Source organism: Peromyscus eremicus, unplaced genomic scaffold, assembly GCF_949786415.1.
Source record: "Peromyscus eremicus unplaced genomic scaffold, PerEre_H2_v1 PerEre#2#unplaced_718, whole genome shotgun sequence".
NCBI lineage: Eukaryota > Metazoa > Chordata > Mammalia > Rodentia > Cricetidae > Peromyscus > Peromyscus eremicus.
In genome coordinates, this window is record NW_026734954.1 from 3,588 (window position 1) to 15,000 (window position 11,413).

The following is an 11,413-nucleotide window of genomic DNA, read 5'->3' on the forward strand; positions in this document are numbered from 1 at the left end:
ATGTGTGCTCCAGATTTAACTTGTATTCACTGTTCACACATTTTGTGATCCTACGACTTCTTTTCTATGATGCTGGAGATTGAACTGGGACCTTATGACACTACGGGATGCCTGTTTTCGCTTGTAAATAGTACTGTAGCTACCAACATAAAACAAACCCAGTAGCGTCTTTGGAGGGTCTGTGTCTCCTACTGACGTCAGGCCTTTTTTTTTTTTTAAACCTTACAGGTCCTTTGCATGTATATTATGGCTTCCAGTTTGTCTGTTTGTTTGTTTGTTTATTTATTTATTTATGGGATTCCTGTGTGTGAGAACGTGTGTTTCTGTATCTGTATGCATTTTTATGCTTTTTCTGTGGCTCTTTTTCTTGTTTGGTTGTCTTGTCATTTTAAGATTTTTTTTTATTATCTTTTTGTATTTTAATATTATTCCTTAACTGCCTATTTGTTTTCTAACTAGAGACAGAAAGGGTGTATAGATCTGGATGGGAGGAGAGGTGGGGAAGAACTGGGAGGAGTATGGGGAAGGGAAACCATAATCAGAACATATTGTATGAAAAAAATGTATTTTCAATTAAAAAAAGGATTAAAGAAAAACAACAACAACAACAAACAGAGCTAGGGATGTACCTCAGTTAGAGTGCTTATCTAGAGTGCGTACGCCCTGTATTCATCCCTCACCACCATAAAAGAAAAACACAAAATTTATGTACTGCTGAGCTGTGTCCTCAGTCCTCTAGTATTTTCAGAGATTTGTATTGGCTGTAGGCTTCAAAGAGTTAATCATGCCTTACTATTTGTTTGATGGTAGTTCTCTAATAATTCTAAATAGTATTTCATTGTATCATTTTAGATGTGTTTTCAGAAAATTTCACTTTAAACATTAACTTTAAATTACAGTTTCGGAAGAATGTACGCTAATGTGTTGAAATTGATTAAATTTATTTAAGTGATTAAAAAGAATAGATTGTAATTCCTCTATAAATTTGAATAGTTTTTCTGCACAGACTAGAGAAGTTTGGCAGATAAGTTTAGGAAATGTCTTTGAAAGGCAGCTTCTCTAATTTATTTTCTTTCCGTTTCCCACCTGTTCCTCTTCTTCCTCATCTCCATCCTTAGCTCCCCCGACCCTCCTTCTCTATAGTTTTAGGTCTGGCTGGCCTTGAACTCCTGATTCTCTTGCCTCCACCTACCAAGTGGTACTACAGGTATGCACCACCACACTTTTCTTTGTTGTTATAACCATCATAATCATTTTTTAAGTTAAATTTCTTTTAGTTATAAACTTTGCTTTTTTGTTGTTGTTGTTTTTTCTTTTGATATTCAGGGGTCAGGACCTTTATGAGTTACCTCTACCCCAAACCTAAAGCATTTCATCCTAGCACTGTTTTCGTTACTTTTCTATTCTTGTATGAAATACCTGACAAAAACAACTTGGGAAGAAGGGTGTATTCTGACTCTAGGATATAGTCTACCACAGTGAGGAAGGCAGCAGGAGTACAAGGAGGTGCTCGTGCCACTCTGTACTTAGGAAGGCAGCTCTCTTCCTCTTTTCCATTGATTTCTGAGACCCTAGCCCATGGGATGGTGCCACCCGTATTCAGAGTGGGTTTCCTCCTTAGTTAACCCTGTCTGTGGACACCCTTATAGTCAGACCCAGATATTTAGTCTCCTAGATGATTCTAGATCCTGTCAAGTTGACTCAATATTGACCACCACACATCTTTCCCTTGTCAACTTGATACCCACATAATATCACTTTAAACATTTTAATCTTTTTTTCTATGTTTACGACTGCTGATTCAGAGGTCAGAAGAGGCTGTCTGATTCCCTGGGACTGAAGTTACAGATGGTTTGTAGGTCTCCATGTGGATGCTGGGAATTGAACTTGGGTCCTCTGGAAGAACAGCTTGTGCTCCTATCTATTCCCCCCACACCTCCAAAAAATCACTTTAAAGCCATAACCTTCTATCTTTTGTCCCTATAGGCACATAAAAGTACTTTATAATGTAAAATGCATTCGGTCTAAATTCAAAGGTTCTTATAGTTTTTAACAGTACCATACTATTTTGAAGTTAAGTACAGTTTCTTCTGAGACACTGATGTCTTCACAGTGAGCCCCTAAAAAATAAATTACAAAAACAACAACCAGATGACATACTTCAATGTGGGATGACACAAAATAAACACTCCCATCTTTAAAGTAATGAATGAGGGTATAGCAAGGACTATTTGGACCAAGGCAAGACTGAAACCCAGCGGGGCAAACATCAAATCCTACAGCTCTTTGTTGGGTATCTGGGACTGTGCTCCTGGTAGCTTGGGTAGCTCCACCCTTCCTGGTCTGCCACCTGCAGCACATGCAGTCTCTCAAACCAGTTTCACTCCATTCCTGTAGCTTTCCTCAGCAGATATCCCATTGCCCTGGTCTTTTTGTGGCATCCCAAGGTCTCCCAGTGTTGCGTAGGCTTCACCTTCTCAGCTTCACCTAGTGGTCTTTTAGGCTCTCTTAGCAGGGAATCCAACCCCGCCACACATTGCTGTGCCTCAGTGGTGTTTTAGAACCTTGGCCTTCTATGTCCCTTCATTCTTGCAGCTTCCATGCCTGTAAAACTAGTACCATGTATATGATGCTAAGCATTGCCAGCTAGAGATAGGCCCCTGGACCACAGTTAATTGTTGCCTGTGCCTTCCAGGATGACTCCAGGGAGACAGTTTTCCCTGTAGTTGTTCTTGAGCAGGGCACCCTTTCAGTAGCATTCTGTTTAGACCCCTTTAAGGGAGTTTGGATTTTCACAAGATGTAGTACTAAAAGGATGGAGTCTTGCTCTCTGGGCACTTTTCCTATTGGTTCAGTTCAAAACAGGTTTCTCTAGAATTTTGCCAATCTCTAATAATTACATCTCCTTTCTCACCAACATGGCTTGTCTACAGCTTTATTTTTTTACACTTATATATTTATTGTATGTGTCTGTGTGTATGTGTATAGGCGCTCGTGTGGAGGTCAGAGGAACTTACGAAGAAGTTGGTTCTCCTCTTCTAACATGTAGGCTACAGGGATCAAACTCCAGTCTCTGGCTTGGCAGCAAATGTTTTTACCTATTGAATCATCTTGCTGATCCCTTGCTGATCAGCTTTAAATTCCTTTTTCTCAACAAATGGCATGGTTTTTTTTGGTTTTTTGTTTTTGTTTTTGTTTTGTTTTTTTTTTTTCTATTTTGCTCCATTTGTTCTCACTGTAGACCTGGGTAAAAGTAGTGTGCAGTAATCAAGACACAGCCCAGATGCTGTCTGGCTTGATATCAGCCAGCCATTGAATTCAGCCTCACTGAAGTTGTTAGAACATAGGCAGTGGCAGCCAGATTCTTTGTCAGAATATAACATGAATGGCTTTTAGCCTAGTTCCCAGTGGAGCCTTGTTCCCCTTTGAAACCCCATAAGCAAGACCGCCATTGCTGATGTTTTTCTTGGCAATCTGATTTCCAAATTCCTACCAGAGTGGCATGTTAAACTCTTCTTACAACATTCATATGCTTTTTAAGTCCCAGAGTTCTAAGTTCTTTGACATTCTTCTATGACTGAGTCTCAGAGGCCTAACAATCACATAGTCAGGTGTATCACCACAACTGTCCCACTTCTGCTGTCAGTTCTATATTAGTTCTTTTTTCATCGCTATGACAACATACCTGATAGACGTATCATAAAGGAGGGAAAGTTTATTTTGGCTGACTTTGGAGCCTGTAGTCCATCATGGGAAGATGACAGCGGGAACAGGAGGCTGTTTGGTCACCTCCCATCCAGTCCCCAGAGAGAGAAATGAGTGGGGGTGCTTAGCTCACTTTCTCTTCCTCCTTTATTCAGCTTGTGACCTGAGCCCATGATGTGATGCAGCCCATATTCAGGGTGGATCTTCTCACTTCCTGAATCCAGTCTAGAATCAGGCATACTCGGGTTTGTCTTCTGGTGACTCTGGATCCTGTCAAGACGACAATATTAACCACCACAACTACTCCTATGTTGATGTAACTAGGTAATTAATCTCTAAGGTGAGTGAGAGAGAGAGAGAGAGAGAGAGAGAGAGAGAGAGAGAGAGAGAGAAGAGAGAGGTTTCTAGTTTGAATATAAGACCTAGAGTATGCTAGGAAAGTATATTATAGCATTGTTCCCAGCCCTCAAAGGAAGGTTTGCTACAGTTTTTGCTGCTTATAGTATTTGTTACTTATAGAGCAACCTTAAGGAAAATACTTGCAGAGTATGTTCCTGATGATTTCAGAAGTATACCATAGTACTCTGGCGGTTCTCTTTCTTTTCCTTTCCTTTTCCCTTTTCCTTTTCTGTGTCATAATTATACAGTTGGGAAGTTTCAATTATTGAGGGAGGTCTGTGTGTACTTAAATAAGAAAACAATCATCATAGATGAATGCAGAGCATACAATAACTTCATCTCCACTGTTCAGCTACAAAATGCAAAACTTGTCATCATTTTAAACCTTTGTGTGTGTACATGTGCATATGTGTGCCCATGGTGTGTGTGTGTGTGTGTGTGTGTGTGTGCGCGCGCAGAGCAGAGGAAAACCTTCGGTGGCTGTCTTTTCCTTCCACTTTGTTTGAACAAGGGTCTCTTTGTTCACTCCTGCATGTGCTACGCTAGCTGACCTGTGAGTATCCCAGGATCCTCTTGTTTCCGACACCCATGTCTCTGTGGGAGTGCTAGGATTATAGACATATGGACTCCTGTGTCTGGTTTTATGTGGGTTCTGGAGATCCAAACTGTGTTCCTCAGCCTTGTGTCTGCTTTTTTTCGTTTTCTTTAAAATTACTGTAAGTTAGGTTGTAATCCTCCTTCTTTCTCTTGGTTTTCTTTCATCTTTAAATAGTCAGGTCAGCTACTATGAATACACTTTGCACATAACTTAAAATTATTTTTTTAAATCATTGTGTATGTGTGTATGATGTGTATGAGTATGTGCATGCCATGTTGTGCATGTAGAGAGCAGAGGACAACTTGCAGTACTTGGGTCTCTCTTTCCATCTTGGACTCTGGAGATTGAGTTGTCCACTATCTCACGTATGTTATTTAAAATACACGTGCAAATATTCAAAACACATGCTATTTGATATTTTATTTTATTACTATTATTTATTTTTGGTTGAGACAGTGTCCCATTTTGTAGTTTGGACTGGCTTTGAACTTAGAGCAAGGCATTTCTTTGGCCTGAGTTGCATGAGTGATTGAATTATAGTTATGAGCCACAACACCTGAGTAATATTTTAATATTTTATTGTCCCCCCCCCTTTTTTTTTTCTACCTCTGAAATGTATCCCTCATGTTCCAAGGCTTGCTTGGAACATGGTTTGTACACCAAGCTGCTTTGGAACTCAAAATAATCCCTGTGTTTATGCCTCCAGAATGCTGGGATTATAGGTATGTGTTCCACACCTGGATGAGCTTTATGTTTTTAAATTTAAAATTTTAGAAGTGTCTGAGGAAGCACAAGAAATTATGGAAATTTAGTTTGTAACTGATTAAATTATAAATAAGCCTAGATGTAGAAATGCTTGTGGGGAGCTGGGCATAGTGACATATATCTGTGATCCCAGCATTTGGAAGGCTGAGACAGTAGGATCACTGTATGTTCAAGGCCACCCATGCTTCATACAAAGATCCTGCCTCCAAAAGCCAGAAAAGTGTCTGGGTACTTTATGGGTGGTGGTTTTGGACAGCTCTGAATGTAGGGGAAACAGGGCCTATAGGGAAATTGTGTAGCATTGTGTGAGAGGAAGGAATATTTTTTTCCTCTTTGAGACAGAGTCTCACATAGCCTAGACTGGCCTTGAACTCTTGATCCTTCTGCTTCTATTTTCCAGGTGCTGGGATTATAGGCATGTGCCACTATGGCTGTCTAAGAGGAACGAGTTTATGGTTAATAGGTTAGGCATTTCTTTTGGTTTGTAAGGGAAAAAATGTAAACCAGTTGTATCCTGGAAGAATATTCTTTTAATTCTTAGTTTCTGATTTGAGATTCTTCTGTGTTTGAAAACCATTAACCCAATTTTGGTTTATGATACATTATACTAAGTTAATTTAAAATTTCTTTCTCTCTTTTAAAAGTTCACATGAGAGATCCTAATAATCAACTGCATATAATTAAAAATTTGAAGATAGCAGTAAGCAACATTGTCACCCAGCCACCTCAGCCGGGAGCCATTGGGAAGCTTTTGAATGATGTCGTTTCTTGCAGCCAGCCTGCAGAAGGATCAGTGGCTAATGTGATTACAGCGGGGGATTATGACCTTAACATCAGTGGTATGTAACAACTGTTGATATTTTTTTTAAATGGAAATTTCTTTTGTTAGGAAAATAATTCTTTGTCTTGGAGACCTTTCATTCAAGTACTTTATGGCTTACAAGGTGCTAGAGCTGGGCCTATAGAGCAGTGCTGAAAGACACTTTCACAGCCAGGAAGGAACTTCTTTGTTTCTAGCACCTGTAGTAAGTAACCTAGGGTAATCAGTGTTTCGCGATAAAACTAATAATAGATAACATGGTTTTTTTTTGTATGATTTGATATTGTTATTAAATGAAAGGCATGTTATTATACTTTTAATCTTGCTTCGTGTTAAGTGGAAATGTTTATAAAACAGATGTAAGTACATAGTTTTATAAGTGCTTCTTACACTGGTTTAGGTAGTAAATGTTTTTATAATAAGACTGATAAGGAAAATAACACGTTAATATGTAGAGTGAGTTAATATTTGATGTGATTCTTTTCTAGTATCCAAAGTCTTATGAAAAATACATAGTGAATTCTTAAAAGGGAAATATTAGAAATATTAATATCAATTAATGTAATTAATCTAATTACAATCTCTCAACTGCTTAAAAACAGCAGCTTACTTTTTTTAGGTTGGTTTAATTTAGTCTGACACTTTTATACTTCCTAATTGTATAGCTAAAGACCTTCCTGGGCCAGTGAGATGGCTCAGCTGGTATAGTGTTTGACATGAAAGCCTGATGACTGGAGTTTGAGGCCTAGAACTCGTGGGAGTGTGGTAGGAGAGATTTGACTTTACAAAGTTGTCTTCTGACCTCCACATAGGCACTGTGGCACAATGCACCCCCATACATTAATATAATAGTGATGATGATGATGATGTGGCACAATGCACCCCCATACATTAATATAATAATGATGATGATGATGATATAATAATGATGATGATGATGTTGTGGCACAATGCACCCCCATACATTAATATAATAATGATGATGATGATGATGATGATAATGATAATAATGGTAAACCAAAATTTGGTAAACCAAATCTTGCCTCTATGTACAGAGAACTTAATGGCAGGTTGTAGGTCAACATGATAATTAGTCTATAAGTATGTATACTTACAAATATGTGTAGAATTACTGTTTTAGTCTTCCATACCTTTCTTTGCCATTAATTTTAATTTCAGCAACATAGATCAATCTGATAATTTCATTTTATCTTTTTTTATTTTATAATGCTAGGATTTGTCCCAGGACCTTAAAACATGCTAGTCAGTCAGCTTACCACTGTGCTATACCAGTCAAAAGAATTTGAATTTTTAGATACAGGATTAGTCAGTTTCTGGTATAATGTATTTTAATGTGATGGAAAATTTTACATATTTACCTGAGAAATGGTAGAATTTGAGATTTGTTTCCCTGTCATCAGTGTTGAGGTATGAGAGGCAAGGAGTCAGATGTTAATATCTTAATCTTACATATGACAAGCCCTGAGTTAATGGGGTAACTGAGGTAGGCTGCTGACAGTTTGAAACTTTGTCTCCTCTCTGAAAACATAAACTTGACTAGACTCCTTCCTTCTTCTTCTTCTCTATCCTTCCCCTGTCTCCCCTCTGTCTCCTCTTCTCCCACCCTTTCTCATGCTCTTGCTCTGTGAGACAGTCTCACTGTGTAGCCTAGATGGCCTGAAACTCACAGTAATCTACCTACCTTTTCTTCCTAAGTGCTGGGATTAAAGGTGTGCACCATCATGCCCAGTTCTTTCTTTCACAGGGGAAGGCTTCAAGCTTTCTGTGTAGCTGAGGCTGCCCCTAACTCCTTCATTCTCCTCCTCTACCTCTCAAATGCTGGGATTTTCGGTGAGTACAGCCTCTTCCAGATTTTGTGAAGCTATTTTATAAAGTCTTCCTCTTTTCTTTTTTTCCTTCCTTTCTTCCTTCCTCCCTTCCTTTCTCTCTCTCTCTCTTTTTTTTTTTTTTTTTTTCTTTTCTTTTCTTGGAGATAGGGTCCTGGCTGGCTTGGAACTCGTGACAATCCTCTTACCTCAACTTCTCAACAGGCCTGCACTGCTAAACTTAGCTAGGCTCTTAACATTTTTGGTTTTCAGATGTATTGATTTTCTGCTATGCACTTTGCACTGATACCTAGAAATGTATAAGACATGCGCTATAAGCTTACAGTCAAGTAAAGAGATCATTATTAATCAATAATCATAATACATTCTGATTTATAATATGTTATAGAAATAATGATTGTAGTAGAGATGACCTATCTGTCATGCCAAAGTGCTAAGAGGATACAGACAGGAGTTGCCTATCATGTATGAAAATAGTTTTATGGGGGTTTGTTTTTTGTTTTTTCCCTTTTTTGGAGATAGGGTCTTGCTAAGTATCTTAGTTGCTTTTCTATTATAATGACAAAACACCGTGACCAAGGCAACTTATAAAAGAAAGAAAACATTTAGTTGGGAGCTTGCTTACAGTTTCAGAGGGTGAATTCCTGACCATCATGTTGGGGAGCATCAGTAATCAGAGAGCTTGTATCTTGAGGCAACAGCCGTGAGGTAGAGAGATGACTGGATTAACATGGGCTTTTGAATCCTTAAATCCTCCCCTCTCCCCAGTGAGACACTTCCTCCAACAAGGCCACACCTCCTAATCCTTCTCAAACAGTTCTACCAACTAGGGACTAAGCATTCAAACATGTGAGCCTGTGGGTGTCATTCTCATTCAAACCACCACACTAGGTTTCCTAGGCTGATAGACTGACAGACTGACCGGCAAGCCTCCAACTCTTGTGCTTCCTACTTCTGTTCCCCGGCTTTCTGGGGTTGATTGGCATTGTCTTAGTTAGGGTTTCTGTTGGCTTTGAAGAAACATGAGTCTATGGGGGCCATACCTATTCATACCACCACATTCTACTCCCTGGCCCTCATAGGCTTGTAGCCATATCATAATGCAAAATGCATTTAGTCCAACTTCAAAAGTCCCCATAGTCTCTCACAATCTCAACAGTGTTTAAAAGTTGAAAGGTCAAAGTCTCTTCTGAGATTCATGTAGTCTCTTAATTGTAATCCCTTATAAAATCAAAAAGCAGATCACATACTTCTAACATAATGGCATAGGATATAATTACCATTCCAAAATGGAGGAAATGGAACATAATAAGGAAATACTGGACCAAAGCAAGACTGAAAACCATCTGTGCAAACTCCAAACTCTGTATCTCCATGTCTGATGTCAAAGTGCTCTTCAGATCTCCAACTCCTTTGAACTTTGTTGACTATAACACACTTCTTTCTCTTGGGCTGTTTCCACTCCCACTTGGCAGTTTTCCTTGGTAGGTATTTCACGAGTCCAGCATCTCCAGCATCTTGGGGTCTCCGAGGCAATCTAGGCTTCACTTTCATAGTTTCACACAGTGGCCTCTCTCGGCCTCCCTTCAGGGATACCTCTGACACATGCCTGGCCTCAACAGCTTTCCTTAGTCGCAGAGGGAGATTCCGTAACCCCTTTCTTCTGTCCTTAATACTAAAGCCAGAACCACTTGACCGAAGTTGCCAAGTTCTGCTGCTTACTGAGGCAGGAACATGGCCCCCTTATTTAATTATATCTTCACCAGCTTTCTGTTTTCCATGGTTTCCTTCGCTCCCTAAGTTTGATTGTCCTGAAACTCTATCTGTAGACCAGGCAGGCCTCAAACTTAGTGATCTGCCTGCCTTTGCCTTCTGAGTACTAGGATTAAAGTACTGAAGTTTCAGTTTGTTCCATCATGCCTGGGCCTAAGCTGTTAATTCCTTTTCACAAGTTGGAAGCTTAATTGGGTAGGCTCTTGCTCTGAATAAAAGTTACCACTCCTTTTATTCCATTTAATATCTTTAATCTGTTTATCTCCTTGAATACAGGATTTATTTCCATTCTGCTTCCTGATACTCCTTTTCTCCTCAAATTGTATATTTTGTGTTTTTCCTTGTTCAGCTTGCTTTATAAGAGTGAACACTAATAACCACACAATATAGCCTATACTAGACTGTTTTGAGATTTCCTTTGCCAGCGCAATTAATCCAAATTTCTTCACTTTAGAAGCAGCCACATTCTTAGCCAAAACATCATAAGAACAATCTCTAGGCCACGTATTAAAATTCTTCTCTGAAATCTCTTGAGGTAGCCCTCACAGATCTAGTCACCCCCAGCACTACTGTCTTCTCTGCTCCTACTAGTATGATCCAATAAGCAGTGCTTAAAGCATTCCACTGCTTTCCTAACCCAAAGTACCAAAGTTCACATTCCTCCAAATAAAAGCATGGTCAGGCCTATCACAGCAATACCCCAGTCCCTGGTACCAACTTCTGTCTTAGGGTTTCTATTGATGGGAAGAGACACCATGACAACAGCAACTCTTATAAAGGAAAACATTCAATTGGGGCTGGCTTACAGTTTCAGAGGTTTAGTCCGTTATTGTCATGGTGGAACATGGTGGCATGCAGGCAGACATGGTACTGGAGAAGGAGCTGAGAGTTATAAATCTAGATTTGCAGGTAGCAGAAGGAGAGACTGTACCGGCCATAGCTTGAGCATATCTGAAACCTCAAAGCCCACCCGTACAGTGACATACTTCCTCCAACAAGGTCATACCTCCTAATAGTGCCACTCCCTATGGGCCAAGCATTCGGACATGAGTCTGTGGGGGCCATACCTATTCGAACCACTATAGTAATCCTTAAAATCATTTTGTTCAGTCTTTGTAGTCTCTTAAAGTTCCTGAGTAGGACTTTGAATTGGTTAGATCAGTTTTCAAGTAATTCTTTATCACGATCTTCTTCCAGAGTCTTTTCTGTATCACTGATGTCATCAGTAAGGACGATATCATCCCCCAGGGAGTTGAAAATTGCTTTGGGGACAAAATATTTTAGTTATTACACAGGTTCTTATTTCTCCAAAGGGTCATGTCCCTGCATGTTCATGTATAATTTCAAACATTTTTGGGCCAGGGATATAGTGTAGTGAATGAGCATATGCATAGCATATGCATGACCTCAAGCTGGGGAAAGCTGGAAGGGAGGGAGTAATGAGGAAAAAAGAAAGTCTAGAGACAGCAGAGAATGGTGGCTCATGCATGTAATCTAATTGGGCAG

At 39.5% G+C, this 11,413-nt stretch overlaps 1 protein-coding gene and 1 long non-coding RNA gene across 4 annotated transcripts in view; one reads left to right on the plus strand and one right to left on the minus strand.

The window, feature by feature from the left end:
* Positions 1-3,162: 3,162 nt before the first annotated feature.
* The window catches only part of LOC131901951 (uncharacterized), a 15,033-nt gene continuing 6,782 nt past the window's right edge, over positions 3,163-11,413 (minus strand). The window contains exons 2-4 of the long non-coding RNA XR_009376950.1: positions 10,975-11,169; positions 8,760-8,822; positions 3,163-3,975 (exon numbers count right to left, since the gene is read on the minus strand). This is a non-coding gene — a long non-coding RNA (uncharacterized LOC131901951). The remainder of the gene's footprint in view (positions 3,976-8,759; positions 8,823-10,974; positions 11,170-11,413) is intronic.
* The window catches only part of LOC131901949 (trafficking protein particle complex subunit 8-like), a 14,904-nt gene continuing 7,385 nt past the window's right edge, over positions 3,895-11,413 (plus strand). Inside the window, exons 1-2 of one of the 3 annotated variants that reach the window (XR_009376949.1) lie at positions 3,895-4,045; positions 6,112-6,306. Coding sequence is in view for 1 of the 3 variants with exons in the window: in XM_059252989.1 (XP_059108972.1) it covers positions 6,117-6,306 (190 nt within the window). In the remaining 2 variants the exon portion in view is untranslated. The remainder of the gene's footprint in view (positions 4,046-6,111; positions 6,307-11,413) is intronic. The other 2 variants (XM_059252989.1, XR_009376948.1) reach the window with 2 other exon arrangements.